The sequence below is a fragment of the Amphiprion ocellaris genome, chromosome 16, assembly GCF_022539595.1.
Source record: "Amphiprion ocellaris isolate individual 3 ecotype Okinawa chromosome 16, ASM2253959v1, whole genome shotgun sequence".
Taxonomy (NCBI): domain Eukaryota; kingdom Metazoa; phylum Chordata; class Actinopteri; family Pomacentridae; genus Amphiprion; species Amphiprion ocellaris.
In genome coordinates, this window is record NC_072781.1 from 20,984,723 (window position 1) to 21,007,406 (window position 22,684).

Genomic DNA, 22,684 nt, shown 5'->3' on the forward strand with positions numbered 1-22,684 from the left:
CAAAAATATGCTGAGGTTAAATGATTATTCTAAATTGCCCGTAGGTGTGAGTGCGAGAGTGATTGTTTGTCTGTATATGTAGCCCTGCGACAGACTGGTGACCTGTCTAGGGTGTCCCCTGCCTTCGCCCCGAGTCAGCTGGGATAGACTCCAGCCCCCCCGCAACCCTAATGAGGATTGAGCGGTGTATAGATAATGGATGGATGGATGGATGGATGGATGGTAAAACAGTACTATCAGCCATGGAGATTAACCTGTCTAATGTAAAACTGAAAATATGTCCCATGTAAAAAATACATGAAAACCTAACAAATCCATGGTTTACTATGACTGAGATGATATCTATCTATCTATCTATCTATCTATCTATCTATCTATCTATCTATCTATCTATCTATCTATCTATCTATCTATCTATCTATCTATCTATCTATCTATCTATCTATCTATCTATCTATCTATCTATCTATCTATCTATCCCTCTGGTTTGACAGTGGTATGGACTACAAATGTTTACAAAGTCTGAGGGAAGATTATTATGACCACGATCTGACTTTTAAAAAAAGGGACAGTTTCTCTGTTCAATCAATGTAAGAAACCAATGAGAGAGGTGGAGGGATATACTTTGGAAGCATCTGTGATATCTATTTACACACCTTGCCTCCAGTGCTGCTACTCACACTGGAGTATGAATGCGTATGAATGTTGGTGCTGGTCGGAGGGGCCGTAGGCAGCCACGCTTCTGTCAGTCTGCCCCAGGGCAGGTGTGGCTACAAATGTAGTTTACCACCACCGAGTGAGAATGTGTGAGTGAATGAATAATGGATTCATTGTGAAGCGCTTTGAGTGCCTTGAAAAGCGCTATATAAATCTAATCCATTATTATTATTATTATTATTATTTAACTTTTGTTTTCATTAGTTAAAAGAGATTAGCTACTGTTGTGTTATGGAGTGAAAGTGGATCTCTAAAATAAGGCTTGTTGAGCCTCTTGATCATGAGGAGCTGATAATCGTTTTTTATTTGTTACCTCCTAAATTAAATTTCTTTCTGAATGAACAGAGTAGCAATGCCTGAGAGGTTATTACAAGAAGTGGTGAGAGGACATGGGAGTTGAAGAACTCACGAACAGTGGCCTTTGCCAGATGTTCCAAGTTTACTCTCACCACATTTTGGTTTACAAGATTTGTCCATCAGTGTTCTCCACAATCTGTTCCACCCACGTTAGTGTTGACATCTCCAAGGAGAACTATGGAAGCCCCTTCCAACACACCACTAAGAGACTCAAAGAAGGCCGGGTACTTTCAGCTGTTGTTCGGTACCTAGGCATAGTCAACAGTCCAAGTTTTTCCTTCTGTTGCACTCAGTCACAGAGAAGCAACATGCTTGTTCTCCAGGGAGGAGGCTGGATTTGATGGTTTGATGTTCCAGGATATTTACAATTGACTGGAAGTGAATGGAAGGTTTTTAAGCTCTGGTGGATGTAAAAGTTGGCCCGCTTTAATGTCCAGGATGCAGTCATTATTCTGAGGACGGATCAGGACAGCCTTGTTCTCGTCAACACTCTCAACTGTGTTAACAAGAGAATCACTGACATGATGTTAGCTGGTTCTTTTGTAGCAGAACTGAAATGCAGTGGAGATGTTTTTTGTGGGATTGAATTAATTTCATAGTAAAGAGAGACTTTGCAGTTAATTGCAATTCATCTAGTCACTCTTCATAACATTCTGGAATATGTGCAAATTGCCACCTTTAAAACTGAGGCAGAAGACTTTGTGAAAATTAATATTTGTCATTCTCAAAACTTTTGGCCACCGTTGTACATGATAATACATTCTTGTAGGATCACTGCACCTGCACTGTCTGTACCTGAAGAAAATCCACACAACTGTAATTTAGTAACTGTAACATTCTTTTTATTTATTTCCCACCTTAGCTAGATGATGATCTGACAGACAGAACAACAGATGATGAGGAGGAGGATGAAGAGGAAGAGGAATCGGGTGATGAAGAGGAACGGTCAATACCAGATTACCCTGATGAGGAGGTTTCTACAGCAACTAGAGCCAAGCAGCTGGCTGAGCGTCTGAAAGTATCGGCCTGGAAAATACTACGGGACCTGGGGAGGATCTTAGCCATGTGCCTACTGGGTTTGGCTGGTAAGAACTGAGTAACAACAATTGCATTCTTAGGTTTACACACCATTTCACAGCAAGCTATATATCTGCCCAGATTTTGTTTGTCAGGCTATTTACAACATGATATACAGTACCATTCAAAAGTTTGAGCTCACTTAGAAATGTCCTTATTTATCAAAGAAAATCTTTTTTTTTTTTCAGTGAAGATAACATTAATCAGAAACACAGTCTAATGGTGTTGAAAGGCTAATTGATGATTAGAAAACCCTTGTGCAATTATGTTAGCACATGAATACAAATGTGAGAAATTGCCTGGGTGACCCCAAACTTTTTAACTTTAGTGTATTTCCAGAGAATGTTTTGGGGAAAGAGAACTCGGAAATGGCATGCAGCACAGTTCTGGCCAGTCAGGAGCTGAACTGGGCTGTTAAAAGCATTTTAGCCCACATGATATACACTCTAACTTGACCAGTGGGTTGCACTGCCATTGACACAGTAATTTGTCAAATTTTTTAGCTGAAGTTCATGAGCAGGACCACTCCTCAATGACACCCCTTCCTGTCGTATGCCTACGTATACCACTCTGCCCTTCCCAATTGTTCATTCTCACTTCTTGTGCCCCATCCACCCTCCCTTTACTCCTACCTCCTTTTCCTGTCTTCTCCTTTTCCTAGGGGGTCCGCCGGCCCGGGAGCCGCTGCTAATCTCCAACTAAGCTTTTCCAAAACACTGCATCAGCTCAACTCAGTCATCACCAACATAATGATTATTTGCATCCAATAAAGAATCCTTGCTAATGAACAAAAGTTTACATAAACTTGTAAAGACCATGGTAGTCATTTTAAACTCAAGACTGCCATGATATACACAAGTGTATGTGAATTTTGTTCACTGCTTCTCATTCTCCATGCTTCCAGTTCTTGTTCTAAGCTAGACTAAAAAGCCATTAAACATACACTGTGGCTCTATCAGATGCACAAAGATGAAGTTGATATTTTTTTGCGTTTGAGTATGGGAAAGTGGCAATATTTGCTATTCTAGTCCTTTAAATGTGCAAAAACAATATATAGTGCATTGAGAATTAAGTGTTGTTTCTTTCCACCCATTAGACTACACTGGTTTGATAGCAACTTGTATGACTTTCTGCCTGTGTATATTGAACATTTCTCTGCTGTTTTCCCCTCAGGTATCACACAACCTTCTGCCTTCTCAGCCATCTACTTCCTGCTTTTCATTGGCGTGTGCACATGGTGGGCGTGCCATCTTCCCATTAGCCATGTGGGGTTCAATGCACTGTGTGTGATGGTGGGCTTCTTCACTGCTGGCCACATGATTTGTCTGTACTTGTATCAAAGTCTGCTCGCCCAGGCCTTGTTCCCCCCACACAGTCTGTGGGCCAGGTAAGACTTGTAGCACCACGGTACATGAAGTTCAGATGATTTCATCAGTTGTTCAGCTGCCTGTAAACCAGTTATTAGTTTAAAAAATGTTGACATTTTCACCTGAATTTATTGTCATCCCAAAACATATGGCTAATGGCCCATTAATGACCCTAAACTCACAAGCCTTTAGGTATGCATGGTTGTGAATTTGTCAGGTAATGGCTGACAAAACAAGGTGTTAATGGTGGAAACTGTGAAACTTTCTGGTCAGTGATCTATGGGTTTATATATACCTGGTAACTGATGTTGTAGACCACCCCCTCTGTTCAGAAATAGCTTTTTCAGTTCAACATAGATTTCTTCTGTCACTCCTCTATCAAACTGCCTATCTTCTCTGTCCAGAATGTATCACTTTTCTCCTCCTTGAGATGCTGGTAAACTGCTGCTCTCCTGTGTTGTACCATGTACTCATGAAGTGAAGCAGTTATTTAGTCTCCCCTATGTAAAGTTCTCTTCACTCCTCGCTGTGTTGGACTGAATATACGACATTGTTCAGCTTTTGTGTGGTTGTTATATCCCTAGGGTGAACCAGTTTTGGCCTTGTAGTGTTGCTGTTCACTGGGATGTTGTGTTTGGAAAGCACTCCAGCTACAGTGCATACAAGATCACAATGTTGTTCCACTTGTTCTTGTTCTCTTCTCTGTTTGATGCTGTGCAGTTTTTCCTGACTGAAGGAAGGCCAACTTGCGTGCTTTCTTAATATTGCCATACTAAGTCTATTGTATTCATTTACTATCATAAATGTCCTGAATCTTACAAGTCATTATTCTGTTAATACTACAAAAAAAATCGTAAAGCCTTCATTGTGCTGTTTGGACCACAATGATTGAAGAGAAAAAAAGACAGCTGAGGAGGTGAGGTAGTAAATAACCTTGCATGGTCAAGATAAAGGTTGTAAGAGCATCTCCAAACAGTCTGATGTTCCTGTGACCACAGGAGAACCAAGGAAAGCTTTAAAACACAAAAACTGATCTCCAAGATCAAGGTGCACCAGTGTCTAGTTGCATATGCATTGTTTCTAAATGAAGGTGGGTCCATGCCAAAGTACAAGGCAAGAAATAACCAGGTTGATTCCAGATACAGACTGAAGCTTGTGGCGAGCTATTTGGCATGAAGTCACTACTACAGGAGAATAATCAAGTTTCAAGTCTATTGCCATATTCTTGATAGCAATGCATTAAAAATTAAAGTAATTACCTAAGAAAAAAATTAAATAACTAAATTTTTACTTCAAAATGTTTCTCAAGTGACTGCTTTGATTAATCTCACAAGAGTTTTATTGCATAATTTCATATTAAGTTTCCCCCCCTTTTTTTGCTTCTCATTGAATCATGAAGAATTTGGCTTTTTTTTTTTTTTTTTTTTTTTAACAAGAATTTACAAAAGCAACTCTTTCATGTTAAAGTGAAAACAGATTTCTACAAAGTGATGTCAGTAAATTAAAATGTAAAACCGGTGATTGCATAAGTGTTCAACACCTTCAGGTCAATAGTAGATGCACCTTTGGCCATAACTAAAGCAATGAGCCTGTGCAGATAGGTTTCCACAGCTGGATACTGCAATATTGGCAGATTTTTCTTTGCAAAACTGCTCAATCTGTCAGGTAGCATGGAGCTCATGAGTGGACAGCTCTTTTCAAGTCTAGCCACAATTCTTAAATGATTGAGGTTTGGGCTCTGACTCGGCCTCTTCATAATGTGTTATCTTGTTGTCTTTAAACCATTTCTTTGTAGCTTTTTCTGAAATGCTTTGATCATTGTCTTGCTGGAAAACAAATCTTCTGCCAAGTCATAGTTCTCTTGCAGACTGCATCAAGTTGTCCCTCAAGATTTTCCTATATTTTATTGCGTTCATCTTACCTCTACCCTTTCAGGCTTTCTAGAGCCTGCTGTTACTAAGCATCCCTGCATCATGATGCTGCCACTACCATGCTTCATGGTGAGAATGGTGTGTTTGTGATGATGTGCAGTGTTTGGTTTCCTCCTAACATAGCATTGAACTGGAAAGCCAAAAAACTCAATTTTGGTTTTGAAAGACCAAATGAATCCTCTTTAAGTTAAAGTCAGAGTTTCCCACATCTTCTTTCAAACTTTCCAGCAGTGGATTTCTCTTTGCCACTTTGCATTTGATTGGTAAAGAATCTGGGCAACAGTTGTTGTATGCACAATCTCTCTGATCTCAGCTGCTGAAGGCTATAACTCCTTCAGAAGAATCATACCTGTTTTGAAGGCCTCCCTTACTTGTCTCTTTCTTGCAGGGTCACTAAACTTTTGATAGAGGTCACTCTAGGTGATGTAAAGATCTGACACATTCCTTCCATGTCTTAATGATGGATTTAACTCAGCAACTTGGAGTTTTTTTTGATCTGTCGCCTGACCTATGCTTTTCAATAACCTTTTACAGAGCTCACCTTCTAGATACAGTAGTCTTTTTATCCAAATTCAAGAGACACGTTCACTGCCCACTGATGATCTCCATTTCAATAATTGTGTAATTTCTAGCAGAAACTGGAGGCACATGTGCTGAATTAGGTGAGTCACATTTTGACTAATGGCAGCCTGGACAGTCGCTCGCTAACTTTCAGCTACCAAGCACAGATGACTTCAGGAAAGAGGCTGCAACTTCTGCATTCCTGATACTAAGCACCTTCATAGAACCCCATATGGGGTATTGTCAAGAGGAAGATGAGCTAGACGCAACCCAAAACTATGATGAGCTAAAAGCTGCTATCAAAGCAACATAAAGAAAAAAAATTAAATAAGATTGTGAAATGAATCCTGAAATAAATGAACAATGCAGTAAATCTATAAATATACATATATAAGTACATCTAAGGTAGGATAAATAAACATTTTAAAATTCAAATTCAATTTGTTTTATTCAAATTGTTTGTGGTTATCTCACAAATTACGACCAAAGCAACAGATACAACATTGACACTGCATGTCATATTGTGAAACAGGACTTTATCTGCTTGTTGCTTAATATGACGTGCAGTGTTGCCAACTTTGTCACTAGATTTGGTGACTTATCAGTCTTCAGACTTACTGTATTTTTTAAAAAAACTTCTAGCTTTAGGTAAAATTGGAGGCAGAGCCTTCTGTTATCAGGCTCCTCTGTTGTGGAGACACTGTGTACTGCCACACAGCACTGCTCAGGAATAGCTCAAGGGACATGACAAAGAGCCCAAGGGGCTAAAGTGGCCTCCCACCTTCCCAGATTATAATCTGATCCAAGCATCCAGAGTACTCTGAAACAATCCATGGAGGCCCCACCCTGTAACCCAAAGGGTCCAAAGGAACCACACAACACAGAACACCCCCAGATATCCCGTGTCCAAGCCATGATGGATCACAGATGTTTTAGTGGCACAGGGAGGACCTACATAGTATTAAGTGGGTGGTTTTAATGTTGTGGCTGACAGAGGTGGGTAGAGTAGCAAAAAATTGTACTCAAGTAAGAGTAACGTTACTTCAAAATAATATAATTCAAGTAGAAGTAAAAAGTAGTCATCCAAAAAATTACTCAAGTAAGAGTAAAAAAGTATTTGTTGAAAAGACTACTCAAGTACTGAGTAACTGTTTGGCTGTAATGTCCAATTTATTTTTTTGTAATGATATGATCAGACAAAAATGTAAAATAATGTGCAAATTCTGGTATTTCCAAATAATAAAATAAAAAATAGCAAAAATAAATAACATCCTTACAAAATGACAAGTTATGGCACAAGAAACACAAATTTCCAAATCTTAGTTTTTCACAACATAAAGCTTTTGAAACAAATACCTGTAGTAAGGTATCATTTTTATGCTTGAACAGTGCAAACTACTTGCAGTGACAAAATATACTGCATTTCACTTCCCTCCAAATGGCACAGGCTCAGTAGATAGAAATAACATTACAACTCGGGCTGGACCCGAATATCCGAATATTCGGTGGTTGTGCACGCTTCACTTCGGCGGTGTTAGTAAACAGCAGACAAAAGGCGAAGACGGAGATATCCATGCTAATGCTATGCTAATGTTGTCGGACTCCGAAGCAAGATCAAACGTCTTGTAAATGCCCCCGTTTTTTTCATTCCTCGTCTGCTACGTGTCTAGAGTTTGTGCCGCTGCGCCACCACGGTTCGTATGTGGTCATGTGACTGCAGGACGACGTCTGGTGAAACGGAGTCACGTGATTATTGTTGCTTCGTCTGATTGGTCAAACACAGTCATGTGGTAGATCCACTGGGGGCATCTCTCCGGCAAAATAAAGCAGATCTAATGTGGTAAATAAAAAGTAACGAGTCGAGTGCAGCCCAGTGTAACGGAGGAAGAGTAGCGTTTCTTCTTCACAGATCTACTCAAGTAAAAGTACAAAGTATGGCAGAGTAAAACTACTCTCAGAAGTACATTTTTTTCAAAAAGTTACACAAGTAACTGTAACTCGTTACCATTCACCTCTGGTGGCTGATATATACCAATCAGGTATAACATTCTGATCACCTGCCTAATATTGTGTTGAACCCCTTTATGCTGCTAAAAATCCTCTGAATCAGTGGAGCATGGACTCAGTACCTCTGGGGATGTCTTGTGGCAAGGGGAAGGTGGCAGTGAATTCTGTGGGTCCTGTGAGTTGCAGGGTGGGATCTACCTAGATCGGGTTTATTCTGGCACATCCCATGGATGCTCAATATGATCTGGATCTGTCGAGTGTGGAACCCGGATTAACTGCTTAGCTCTGTTGTGTTCCCCGGACCACTAATGAGTAGTTTTTGCAGTGTGGAACTGCTGGGAACTTGGTAGGTTTTCGGCAATTCACAGGACCGATAATCTGGCTTTTCATGCAGTATTGGGGTGCACTGACCTGCTGAGGGTGACAACTGGCATCAAGAACTGCTGTTGATTTTGTGGGAGTGGGGGATTGCTTGACCTGCAATGTTTCGGTGGGTGGTACATGTCAAACATCCATATGAATGTCAGGACTCAAGGTTTCCCAGCAGAACGTTGTATTATGACAAGATGATCGATGTTACTCACTTTACCTGACAGTGGTCATAATGTTGTGGCTGATCGGTGTAGTATGAATTACCACATAATCAATTCTGGAGGTACGTTCAAATGCAAAGTACCTTGTCTTACTCTGTGTATTTAGCCCATGGACTGCTTTTAAAATCATTATCATGTAGGGGCATCACTCCTAAGGTTTATTACTAACTACAGGAACAGCTATGTGTTCTCTTGCTCAAGGATGCAAAGTCATGTGTAAATCGCATTAATGCAATGTACAAGAAACAGGCAATAGATTTATTTGATTGATAAGATTTATCTTCAGCGAGGAAGTGTGGTCTAGGACAAGGGTAGAGTTGGCTTCCTATGAAAAAGTGACATACTCTACAAAATTAGCTTGAACAAATGATGCTTATGTGGAGCCCCAAGAACTGGCTTTTAGCAACTTAGAGGCTAACTTAGCAATCTAGTGCTGTGTATAGGCTGTTCATAAATCAAACGCTAAATATCTGTTCTATTAAATTTAGAACATGGAATAGTCATTCTATACCAGTAATAACCATCTTGGACTGTTTGGCATCTCTGTGGAGAGAAAAAAGTGTAAGACAAGTTGTAAGCACATTGTTCAGTGCAGTTGTATTTATTGAACTAACATATGTCATCTCATAGCACTTTACATATTCTAAACAAACAACAGAGAATCCCCTATGAGCTAGAAAAGACAAAGAGAAAAAGTAACAAGAATTTAAGTGCATGAGTAATAGCATAAGACTGTGAAGAATGTGATTCCTGGACTTGTGTATGTGAAATGACTGGCTTCCAGCTAGAATCTAAAGGAGCAGTGCAACATTCCACTGCGACTTATAATCTCTCCATCTCAGTTTCACTCGTCCATCATTATATCACTGGGTTCTCGATAAATCCCTCTGGCAGTATCACTTCACCAGCTGCTTTCAATCAGCCCAGTCATTGAGCTATGGACGATATCAGTGTCATCACACTGAGTGTGTCTATTTCTATTTCTGTAATTAGGATAGCTCATCTTTGCATGACTCACAGGAATGGGAAAAATCATGAGTGTAATAAGTAATACATTTAGACACTAGATTGAAGCACTTACGTACACCAATGTCTTGTACACCGGTAGTGTATATATTTTTAATTTTTTACAAGAACTATGTTTAAAGATAAAGTCAGTGGTTCTAATCAATTGCAGTTTTTCTCAAATTCAGTGAACATATCCTCGAGGTCCAGCAGCTATAATATATCCTGTGGACTGACAGAGCCCTCATTGTGAACCTAAAATTCTTAGACGTCTGTTTTAATGAGTCTCCATGACTGTTCCTGATTGAAAACTGAGTTATTAATATTTTTCTTCACTGTATTAATACACACAACAGTACTAAATAACCACTGTTCCACATGCCATTTTTGAATTACTTCCTGTTTTATACCCAACTTTCCTTTTTCTTTGTTTCTGTTTTGTCCTAGACTGTTCGGTCTGAAAGACATCATCATAGCAGGAAACTGCTCCCTAGCCTATGACCTCAACCTTAACGACAGTCATGACTGGCCAGTTTATGTCAACCCAGGAATACTGTTCTTCCTCTATACTACCATAGTGACCGTTCTTAAAACAGGATGTAATGGGCCTAACCAGGTATGGACCACTTCTTTTATTTGATTAGATTTTTTAATTTTATTGTGCTCACACACTGTGCTGCTGTTTTGGCCACACTCTCATGATAATTGATCAATAAACTAAACCAGAGCAGTAGAAGAACCTATTTCAGTGCAACCTGGGACAATGCCAGTAAGCCGGTGCAACAAATGTGCACACACATAAAAATGGAGCCCTGTGTGCTCAGCAAGCAGTTACCAGCATGAGTTAATCATGTTTAATAGCTGGATCAATTTTTAGCTAGTTTTGAAGTATTTTATTAGATGAGTCTACATATTCCAGTGTTAAGGCAAAACACTAGCTTTGTATGGTTAATTAAAAGAAAGACTGTTTCCGATTTGTTGAAATAAAAAGTAATCAAACTTCTCAAAATAAACAGCTGAAAAAGTTCTGATGTGGTTTTGGTCTTGATCACGTAACTTGTATATTTTTGCAGCCCCGATATTGAAAGAAAGAACATTTAATATATATTTTGTTATTTTGACTAACAGTGGTACAGATTAGTGCAGGAACTACAGCTGAACAAGTGTTCTAAAATATTAAACTTTCTAAACATATAATTTGCAGCAAATCACAGCTGATGAGTGAGGCGGCAAAGGCAAATTGAAAAGGGAACACAATCTCACTGTATTTAATAGCTGTGGCAATAAGAGTAAAAAATTATTATTGTGACTCTGCAAACAACTAATTCTTTTCTTAATCATTGTAACATTTCTTGTAAAAAGCTACCAGTTTGTTTGTTTTTTTTTCTCAAGTGTCATGTTTTCCCAGCAGGTTGAGGAGGAGCAGCAGCTGGAGAAAAGGGAAGAATTAGAGAAAGAGGTGGTGGAGTTAAGGTCATGGAATCAACAGAAGGACAACTATGAAGAAGACACAGAGGTAGATACTCATAACACTTTTGCACCTAGTCATTAGGGTTTGGTCTATGTGGACTTTAATGGCCCAGTGCCCATAACTTCCCCTCCTATTCTGGATGCCGTTCAGTCATCATATTACAGGGTAGCAATGCGTGTCTAAATAGCATTTTTCTGTAAGAGTCGATCTGCTCCCTAAGTTAATGTCTCTGCATAAAACATTTTTAACTATTTCTGTGTCTACAGTTAGCAACATAAGATACAATGCAAATGAGATTCAGAATAACTACACAAGCTTTGTAGCCTTAGTCTCTGTCTACAAGCATGTGTTGTGGGATTATTGGGTGTGGGGTTGTGACACTGCAGTGGGTGAGACAGCTATTCATTACTTGTAGCCTGTGTCAGTGAGGGCCAGTATGCCACTGGGGCTAATTGTCCATAAGAGGAAAATTAAAAGTAACAGCAAAATTTACTTGGATACTGAGGCCAAAAGCAGGAAGGGAACTAACATGGAGAAGGTTGGAAACATATTTGCTGTCATTACCCATCTGTCACTTTCCTTCACTGGGTACAGTAAGGTCCCTTTTCTCTGCTTCTTGTACTTATACCTATACTTGAACTGTAATGGCCTGTCTTGTGGGCAAATGGGGGATGGCTGCCTGTAGTTTTGCTGCTGGCTGTGCTAAAATGAAACTCAGCAGTTAGACTTAACCTGGCTTCCCCTGCAATATCAGTCGATGAACCTTCTGCTTAACAGAACAGGAGTTGGGACAAAGAGTTAACAGAGGGTGTGGACATGAGATACAGCATTAGAAACTTTCCAACTAATTTTAGAGTGTGGTCAGTGGAAAATTGAAATTTTACCGATCAGAGAGCAGCCTCGGGTCTTCCTTTTCTAAAATATAGAAATACCTCGACACACTCATTTGGCTGGCAGCTCCTGCACAGAAAGTGTGTGTATTCACACAGAGTACAGGATACACACCAATTTCAGAAGTATTTAAAACTAATTTTGATGAGTACCTGGGGAATAGTCCAGCTAAACAACTTTCTTTCATTATTATTTTGCAATATAAATGGATTTGTATGTAACATTTAAGTAACCTTTCTCCTTTAGATAATTGAAGTGGCATCATACAATAACCAGTCACCAGTGATTACAAAACAAACATTTTTTGAGAAGTCGATCACACCACCCACACCACCCACACCACCGTTTTTATTTTACAGGTCAAATTTTTATCAGATGTAAGTCAAAGACAATAAACTGAAAAAGGTGAGTCAATTTACGACCAGAAAATAGCTAATTTCAAACTGAAATAATACAAAAAATGGAAAATAACAAATGGTGTTTGTTAATACTGAGTGTAGGGCAGGGACGAGGATTAATTATAGTAAAATGTGTAAAATGTTGAGGAAATTAAGTGACTTTGCACAAAAGAGGAAGTAAGATTACCAAGAAACCTATGACTCCTCTGACAATGTTAAATGCTTCAGCAGCTGAGATTGAAGAGATTGTGCAAACAATAACTGTTGGGTTCTTCACCAGAAAAGGTTCATGTTAACAGTGAAATGAGAAAGCCACTGTTGGAAAAAAAACAAAACAAATTAAATGTCGAATAGAGTTCATGGCACATCATCACATGGCGGTGGCAGTATCAATGATGGCCTTAGACATCTTATAAAGGAACAAGATTAAATAAGTGTAGCAAATTGCAGTGAAAACCTGTTGGACAAACTAATGTTGTCTGCAAGAGAACTGTGACTTGGAAGATTTGCTCAGACCTCAATCCAGTTGAGAATTTAAGACTGGACTTGGAAAAAAGCTGAGAAAAATGAGGTGAAATTGTAGGGTCCAGATGTGCAAGGCTGATTGAGACCTATTTACAGGCTTAGTGCTGTGATTGCAGCCAGGGCTTGTATCTACCATGAGGGGCAGGGTTTAAGCTTGGTCACAGCAGCAGGAATTTTTGTTATTGACAGGATTTGCATATAATTACTGCACGAGATGGGCCAGAAGTTTGTGAGGTGGTCGGGCATGTGGTTGATTTAAGGAATGCTTCCAAAGCAAATGGGCTATTTTCCAATTTACAGGCACAGAAATTGTTATTGTGATGGTCGAGGCTGATGCTTGTTTGTCTGGGAATGGACTGCTTGTGACAGTAAAGGGGCCAGAAGTTTAGAACATGTTGGACCCTGTGGCTCATGCTGTGATAGAGACTGTGATGTAAAATACTTTTATCCCTATAAGGTGTCCAAGATAGTTGCTCAAGCACCGACACAGTTCTATATATGTGAAATCAATATTTCTTTGCCTTTTGGCAAAGAATTAAAGACCATTTTTTGACTGGTTGGCTTGGTTGTGTGTTTGAATAGACCTGCTACACTACAGCCTAGCAGCATGTCAACAGAACATAAGAAATAATCTTGTAATAAATAGGCATTATAAACTTACGAAACCTGGGCTGAAACGATTTCCAAGGTACAAGAATTGTTCACCACATTGATTCCCAATTGGAAGTTAAGAGAGCTCATGGAAATGAAAGGTTCAGAGGTTACAGTGAAAGTTTAAGATCACTGGTTATTAGACTGTTGTATTTTAAGGACAAATAAAAAGCTGAGCTTTTAACTGCAATGAAGCAGACAAATTGTGAGACTAAGGAGCAGTGACTGAGCAGAGAGAGGTCCCCCAGTCAGCAACATAGAATTTGTTGGATCATTGGTTGACATGAACCGGGAAAAAGCATGAGAGTCTAATGCTATTTCCCGGTTAATGTCAGAGGTTCAGTCTGATGATTAGACTGAACCTACTGGAAAGAGGGTTAAGAATATTATATATTATTGTTGGGGTTGAAGAAATATAGTTTATAAAATATCTAGCTGAATTGAGCATGTAAATGTCAAAGGACTTGCTGTCTCAGAAACACATTTAGACCACTTGGGGAGTTTGAAAATTGTAACACACAAATCGTGGAAGAGGAGGAGAACAGCATGTGTTCAGATATTTCTTTGGTAAGTGTAGCAATGTAAAAGCATATTTCAAGAGATTGTCAACCTCACCCTGAAACAAGAGTCATAACTCCCACTTTCGGTCATTTCTGTTCCACAGGCGAGTGTGCACAAGAGTCATTGAAACAATTAAACAACAGACAGATCATGCAGCTGTGCCTCACATACAGTATAGTGCTTTAAAATAACAGCTTCGAATCAAAGATGTCTCATTTTGTTAAAACCTGATGTCTTGAGTCCTCTCTCTTTTTTAACTGAAGATACATTCCCACTAGACTCATTCAGTCATCCAGATTTCTATCTAGTTACCCAATGTAACATTTCAGAAAAGATTAGATAAGCCCCTATTAATCCCACAGTGGGGGAATTTACAGTGTTACAGCAGCAGTGGGGATAGTACAAATGTGTAGAAAATCTGTGGAAAATAAAAATAAACAAAAAATAAACTTAAGCACAGATTCTTCTGTGTGTGAATATTCATAATTGAACAGATTTCTCTGGGTGTTAAAATAACAATATTGCACTTATCTATATTCTGAAAAACAATGGTATTGCACAGATTTTTCCAGGAGTTGAAATAGTGACATAATAAATGTTGGAAATGCACAGATTTTGTTCCTCTATAAGTAGAAAGATACTGATTCTTGTATACGTAGAGAGAGTGTAGAGAGAGCCTCCTTCAATTTGATTTCCAGTGTCCAGCCAGTTTGAGAGAGGAGGTGTGACTGACCTCTTACTCTGGAAATTGTTTGTATATAGTTTTGTTTTATATTTGCAGAGTAAAATAATACCCGCAACAAAAAAGAAGGGATGCGATTTGACTATTATGAGTGTAAGTTTTTTTTTTTTTAGCATAGTTTATGGATATGGTGAAACAGATGTGATTGTGAGACATTTATTGGCAGTGTGAAAAAATAAATACCAACAAATTACTCAAATTCAGAAAAATACCAAAATATTGGAGTGCTGCTTGCACTCATCTTTGTGTTGCCATGAAATCAGGCTTCAAGTCCCATCATTTAATAAAACTGTATTCATATGTCCACTAGTAGGTATAGTTTGATATCTGTCTCAGTACTTTGTGTCTGTGTGCTGTTCTCTTTCAGCTCATGCTCCTGTCCATGACAACAGAAAGCAGCAAAGGAGAAGCCGTGGCTGATGAGAGTGCGCCAGATCTGGGTACCTAATGCTCATTTTTTCTTAGAAATCTCAAACGTAATTAAAACATCATTTCATAAAATATTGAAAAATATTCAAATACAAATATAATGAGAAATCTGTTGTGGATTTAGGTGGTTCACATACATTTGGCAGTCTGGAAGTAGTCATCTGTGACATACAGTCATGTGTAAAAATATGTAAAGAGCCAATACACATGTAGTGCCTGTTTACTCTGAGCTAGGTTCAACAAAACACTTAACAACGTGTTTTTAATTCACCCATTCACACATACATCAGTGGTGGCCAATGTGCCATGCAAGGTGCTCACTTACAATTTGGAGCAACTTGGGGTTCAGTGTCTTGTTCAAGAATACTTCAGCACATGGAGGGGCGGAGGATTGACGACCTTGCCATTAGCGCACCACCTGCTGTATGTGTTCATCTCACTGAAAGTGACTGTACCTATAGTGAAGGGTGGTAGATTCAAAAAAATGACACAAAATTGACTTTTCGAATTAGTTCAACTTCTATGGACAGCATCCTGAAGAAAGCCCTTGGTTATGCTTCGGCACAAAACTGCAAGATGAAACACTGCATGGATATAGAAAGATGCATGATACACATCGGGATCACATTCTTTGCTCAGATGAGACCAAAATGGAGTCCAGCATATTTGGCAAAATACTGGCTGATAAGATGATTGCCAGTCTCAACAAGCTTGGCAGCAGAAAAATATTCCTGTATGATAAGGATCCAAAGGTTTCCAAAGAAGAAAAAAGTGATACCCATGAGCTGGCCAAGTTATCCCCTGACTTAAGTCCAAAAAAAACACCTATGTAGTGTTTCAAACTGTCTAACAAAGAATGGCTGAAAAAAAAGATGAACAGCAGAAAATCCTAACATATGTGTAATATTGGTATCTTCCAAACCAGAGAAGCTTGTGTCTTCTATCAGAAATAAAGGTGGACTAAAAATATAGAAGATCTGAATTTCAGTAAAGAAAGCTATGCTGACTTTTGATTGCACTGAATACTGTGGGGCCTACATTGACTCCGCCGAGGAACATGGCAGAGTTTTGTGACAACTGGTGCACGTTTGTCTGTCCGTCTGTCTGTCTGTCCGTTCACAACATTACTCAGAAACGGATTTGGATGAAATTTTTAGCGAAGGTCAGAAATGACACAAGGACCAAGTGGTTAGATTTTGGCAGTGATGCAGCTTATAGTCTGGATCCACGGATTTGTTAAAGATTTCTGTATTATTGCAAGATACAGTTGTCACTGTAACTGTGACAACAAGCGAACAATACATCAGCTGCCTGCTGATGATCACATGATTGTTATGGACCGCTGCGGACTAATAGGGACTTATCCATCAGAAATTATACAATGACTGAGCAGCCTTGGCGGAGTACTGCGCTCTCTGAGTGCTTTTCTTGTTTTTATATTGGAAATCTAAACTGTTAGATGTAATTTAACATGAGTAAAAGCCATAATGTTCTAACTTTGAAGTCATGCAGTCATTGAGATGTGATTACATTTTAAATCGTTTGACTTTTAGATTATATTTCACAAGGATGTGTTCACTTTGTGTTGTATACTTTATACCAATGACTGACATTGATTGGGTGAAAAAAAAAAAGGTTTCAAAATCTGACTCTTCTTAAACTCACACACATATAGTGGGACTTTTTATTGTGAGTGAGTCCCTGAAGTTTATATATCAAAAACTGTGAGTTGTCACATCTATCTTTTCAAATGCAGCTTTTCTCATGTCGGTGTGCTCCTTAATCATCAGTGCAGCAGACACAGTGTGCCAGATCTCGCAATGTCTCCTGGAAAAGTATTCTCTTGTACTACTGTAATGTTTTCAATACTAATGTAACTTATTTTTTGCAGGTGTTAATGGGGCCCCCAGTGGCCAACGGAGTGAAAGTCCATTTTTCCTGCTGGGAAAGATGGTCATGCAGCAGAGTTATGTCTGCGCTCTCATAGCCATGATGGTGAGCAGGATTTTATATATTTATAAAGTGATCATAAAGTTACAAATACAGTATACTTAACTTAATTCGTGAAACTAGTTTTGCTTGCAGGATAGTTTTGGCACTTGTTTCTTTATGCTGATAGTTAACTGTGAGTCTATATTAGTTCTTCTTTGTTCTTCTGTGCTGTTTCTGTGTTGTTCAGGTTTGGAGTATCACATACCACAGCTGGTTAACTTTTGTGCTGCTGCTGTGGGCTTGTCTTATCTGGATCCTGCGTGCCAGGTACTGTTAATACCTGTAGCTGGAACAGAACCGTCTTGTTATAACAAGCAACTTTGTTTTGCGTTTGCCATGACAACACATTTATTATGAAACAGGGTGCTCTTTTCCAGTGGCTAGACATGCTTTGAAATGCCCAAAAGTTGTCACAAGTGCCAGAGGTGGTGGCAGGTTTCATTTTTTTATTTCTGTCAAAACTTGTTTGCTCTACTTTGTTCAAATTATTGCTGCTTATTCTGCTCTAAATAATTATTGCAATTATTTAACATTTCAGTTGAGATGGCTGAGAAAATGAAAGAAGAAGGATTATCAAATTTGGTCAGTGATGTCTTAAGATGTCTCGACTTGATCAGGATCCATTGATTGGTTGCTTAAAAAACAACGAATGGAATGCGGTGCAGTGACCGATCAAGTGGACTTGAGTCATATGACCTGTTGAGCATTGAACATGCACTCATGGCTTCAGGAAAGAACATAGAGTGTTTCTAAAAGGCCTTGGGTCTGGCAAGTGAAGTCAACATGGAAGTGCCTTAAAGCTGCATTCTTTCTAATGGAGACTACTCTGCATGCTGAAAAGATGCTGCTGCCCGAACAGAAGTCTATGAGAAAATGACCCTACTTCACCTTTGATCTGTTAAGAGTTTCAACACTGAATACAGTATGGTGGTCATTTTGTAAATTATGGTCCAATTTAAAGTGTAAAATAGACACTAAAGCAGGGCATGTTTTACAGACTTGGCTATCTTGTGGTTGACAGATGACTGCTGTATTGTATCGTGCAGCGGCCATGGAATCCCAATCAGATACACTTCTTGCTTTTTATGTCTGGTTTTAGAAGAGTAAGATGATGACAGTCAAATTTCAAACATGAGGCAAACATTAGGTAGTCCAGTTGGTTGCTGTGTTCATCTTTTACACATAGTCTGTGGCAAAGAGAACTAGGGGTGCTGTCACGTTTGACTTGACAAGACCATCAATGCTGTTTTTGAATAAAACATCCACAGTTTAAAGCATTGTTCATTATTTTTATATCTGGATTGGATCTTCAAGTTTTAAAGGGGTTTCAATATATATATATATATTTTTTTTTTTTAACAAAACAGGCTATATTATGACTTAACCAATATTAATGTGTTGTTTCACAGTATATACCTGTATTCATTTAGCTGTTTCTTATTTCAGACGGCATGCAGCCTCATTGTGCTCTCCATTCATCCTGCTGTATGGCTTGGCTCTGTGCTGTCTACAATACATCTGGGCCATGGAGCTTCAGCCTGAACTTCCAACAACTGTGGGAACCATGAGCCTCAGACAGCTGGGACTGGATAGCGCCCAGTACCCCTGTCTAAGACTGGGAGCAATGGTAAGATGAACAAACTGTAGATATTAAGGTGGCATGATTATGATGATGAAATTGAATTTGGAACTTATTTTGAAATTTTGCATAATACTTATTAAATATTACCCTTCAAGAACTCCTGGATGCAAGAAGGGTTGGTCCATGAAGCTGAATGATACAACCCTGATATACTAGTGTAATGTTAAAATATGGAGTGAGACAAAACCATTGGCCAATTTAATTAACATTTTCATAGATTTATCACAATGGCAGAGAGAGTACAAGTCCAAAAATGTGCTCTTTATATTCCAAGTCCAGCAGCAGAAGGACCTCTGTGTTGTTTTCCTCTGCACTATTGAAGAGCCCAGAATCAGTTTTTATATTATTACAGTCTTTGCTTCTTTTACATTATCAATTAATATTGTAGACATTTTAATTAAAAATAGAATTTCTGAATTACATCAGAAGAAAGGGATGTGTCCATTTGCTGATTACAGTCACATTTTCAGTTTTTCCAGAACACAGTGAACTGAATTCTTGCATGTCACGTCATGTTTTTCCATCTTTCACTCAGTTTTTAACCTTTTCCTCTTCAGCTTTTGTTTACCTTAACGTTCTGGCTGTTGGTACGTCAATCAGTGAAGGAAAACTTCAGCCGGAAAAGGAAAAGGGCCACACCACTAGAGGAAGTCACTACGGGAGGTTAGACATGTTTTACACACACGCACGCACGCACACACACACACACACACACACACACACACACACACACACACACACACACACACACACACACACACACACACACACACACACACACACACACACACACACACACCTACAGACACACACACACACACCCACACACCTACAGACACACACATACAAAAGAATATTGACCAGTGCTAACTTACTTCTGTTAAAGTGTTCAATAAAAAACTAATGCCCAAATGCATGTTTAGGTGAATCTTGCGGTATATTCTTCTGTCATTTTCTTCCTTTTTTGAGTCATTTCCAGTATCTAAAAAGGACATTAGCATGTATTTAGTTAATTTTGGAATTAATGGCTAAATTATTGTCGGGAATAAGACCATATATTATGAAGAAACTCTCAGATAGGTAGGAAAAAAAGAGTGACATGAAGGAGAAGTAAAGGCATAAGCTGGCAAATTGTTATTCTTCATGCTGGAATCCAACTGTTTGGAGTGAGGATTATCACAAGGAAAGGGGGCACAGAACCTTAGCTAAACCGCTTTCTGCTAGCAAGACTGAGGCCTGTGCTATGAAGCAGAGTTAGTGAGGTAACATCAGGTTTGAGACTGGCTATGACGGGGTTCACTTCTTTCACACATTAATTTAATGCAATACACAATTGTAACCCTAGTCAGATCTACTTGTGTCTTAACGTTACTTGCAATGATATCAATCATTACAGTTTTTCTCAATTGATAAGACACTGTTCCTGAAAAATAGCACACATTTCCCAACACACTATTTTTTTTATTTGAACACAGTTCACAAAGCACTGCACACTTGTGTCAAAAGCACACTTTATTGTCAAAATCTGAACTTCGTTTTCAAAATTAAGACACACGAAGCAAAACTAGGACACTGCACTGCTAAATACAAAACACTCTTCTCTCATCGTGTTTTCACATGAAGTGTAAAAAAATGATACAATCCTCAAAAATGACAACTTAAACACAAATGCATCCTATAAATGACTCAGAGGGGTCCATTGCAGTGCTTGACTGTACATTAGAAAAAAAAATAATGTTAGACAAAAAATACAGCACTGTATTGTACACAGTACAGTATGTAAATATTTATACCACGTCTGCATCAATTCTTTCAGCCTGGTCAGACCACAGGACCTCATCAACATCACAAGCTATGTTTTCTCTGGAAAGAAGGACCTACTGTGTCTGATCCAGCCCTGACATGCATCAACAGAAACATCACCACATGCCAAGACCACTGATTGATAGAGATTTTCCCAAAGTATGGCTGCCGCTCATATACCTTCCACCTCCATGTAGAGAAGAATTCTTCTATAGGATTCAGAAAGGGAGAATATGGTGGCAGAAAAACCACAATAACTTGAGGTTCATATTGAAACATTCCTAAATCAATAGTCCTCTATGAAAACTAACATTGTCCCAGATGTATTTATGTGTATCATCAGAATCCAACTGAAAAACTCTCTGGAACAAACGCACACAAAACAGAGAAAAAGTCAGTCATGTACACTTTCTGTAATTTTACTAGCACTTGTGAACCAGAATTATACATTAGATTTTTACAGTATTCTCAGAACATTTCTGACTGCTTGTATTGGTCCACTATAGACATGGCACTGAAGTGACAAACAACATTTACATACATGTAAAGTAAACCACAGTAAACCTGAAACCATTTACTTTATGCACCATCTTTACCATCTGCTGACCTTAACAACAGATTGCATTCTGAATAGCTAATGCTGTTTCCCAGCAGGTTTTATAGCGTTCACTTCATTGGCAAAAGTGTTTTCAGTTTTGACCTATTGTGTCTTAATTGTGACAGCAGTGTTGGAACAGTGTCCCAGTTCTGCTTCCTCGTGTTCACTTTTTGAAAAATGTGTGCTATGAGTGAAAAAGTATGTTCAAATGAGCAAAAAACATGTTCAGTCTTTTGCAAAAAGAGGTCAAGAGTTTTGGAAACTGTGTGCAAACCATGAATAGTGTCCAAAATTTGAACAGCAGTGTCCTGTTTTTGAGAAATGTGTGCAGTCAGTTGGTGGCTGTGTGCAGTGAATGGAATTTAGTGTCTTATCAGTTGAGAAAAACTATAATGTACTCATTCAAAAAGTCAGCAGTTTTCTGCTAGCTTTTGTTATATTATTACATTTTTCATGTTTGTATAAGAGGGATGCACAGTGGCTCAGTGGTTAGCACTGTTGCCTTGCAGCTAGAAGATCCCTGGTTCACCTCCCAGGTTGGGATATTTGTGTAGGATTATAGTTTGTTCTCCTTTGACAAAAACACCATGTCGCTCTCAACCTGTCCATGTTTGCGATTGGTCATCTGCGGCCGACACTATCCCTTTTATGTGAACATCTTCATAGCTAGGTTCAGAAACCCTGAGTTGACTTACCCAACTTTGCTTAGTGTGAGAGTGGTTGTTAGGCATTGTGAAGCCCGACAACAAAAACAAATCTTGGGTGTGTTGGACTTCAACTCATTGCCTAGACATTCTTTATTGACTAAAAACAGGGCATTCCTCCTAGAGCAATAACCCCCTTTTTTTAAACTCAGATTTAAACGCAGATTTTTTCTAGTGCTTTGGGTTTAATGTCTACTTTGTCCACAAACCCAAACTGGTAAACAGGTACAGAAGAGGAGGCTGGTAATGAATCAGTGCTGAAAGTTCTGGGAGGCATTGTGATGAGCTCTTATGCCAAATACTGGATCTATGTGTGTGGAGGGATGTTCATCATGGTCTCCTTTGCTGGAAAACTTGTTGCATACAAGATCATCTACATGCTGCTGTTCCTGCTCTGCCTTTGTCTCTATCAGGTAGGAAAAGACATACACATCTCTGACTAAGGTTCTCTTCTTTCAAAGAGTTAATGATTAGAGTTTTTAAAGGTTCATTTACATTTCTCACTTAAACATTTTTTTTTAACTTTAGACCAGAGTATTTTTTTCTTTATCTTATTATGTGCATGACCTAAAATTAGGCAGTGACAATTTTGTTGTAATCTGAGCTCAGCACGTTCTTTAAAGGTTATTTGTGCATCTAGATTTCAAATTAAATGTTTATTT

General features: G+C 38.8%; 1 protein-coding gene across 3 annotated transcripts in view; it reads left to right on the forward strand.

Annotated features, from left to right (window-relative positions):
• piezo1 (piezo-type mechanosensitive ion channel component 1) overlaps nt 1–22,684 on the forward strand; it is a 98,471-nt gene that overhangs the window by 30,421 nt on the left and 45,366 nt on the right. For 2 of the 3 annotated variants that reach the window (XM_023262809.3, XM_035944724.2), the window contains 10 exons: nt 1,937–2,159; nt 3,325–3,538; nt 10,063–10,231; nt 11,024–11,131; nt 15,222–15,294; nt 17,175–17,278; nt 17,463–17,542; nt 18,722–18,902; nt 19,475–19,580; nt 22,248–22,435. In XM_023262809.3, coding sequence (XP_023118577.2) covers nt 1,937–2,159; nt 3,325–3,538; nt 10,063–10,231; nt 11,024–11,131; nt 15,222–15,294; nt 17,175–17,278; nt 17,463–17,542; nt 18,722–18,902; nt 19,475–19,580; nt 22,248–22,435 — 1,446 coding nt within the window. The remainder of the gene's footprint in view (nt 1–1,936; nt 2,160–3,324; nt 3,539–10,062; nt 10,232–11,023; nt 11,132–15,221; nt 15,295–17,174; nt 17,279–17,462; nt 17,543–18,721; nt 18,903–19,474; nt 19,581–22,247; nt 22,436–22,684) is intronic. The other variant, XM_035944723.2, reaches the window with a different exon arrangement.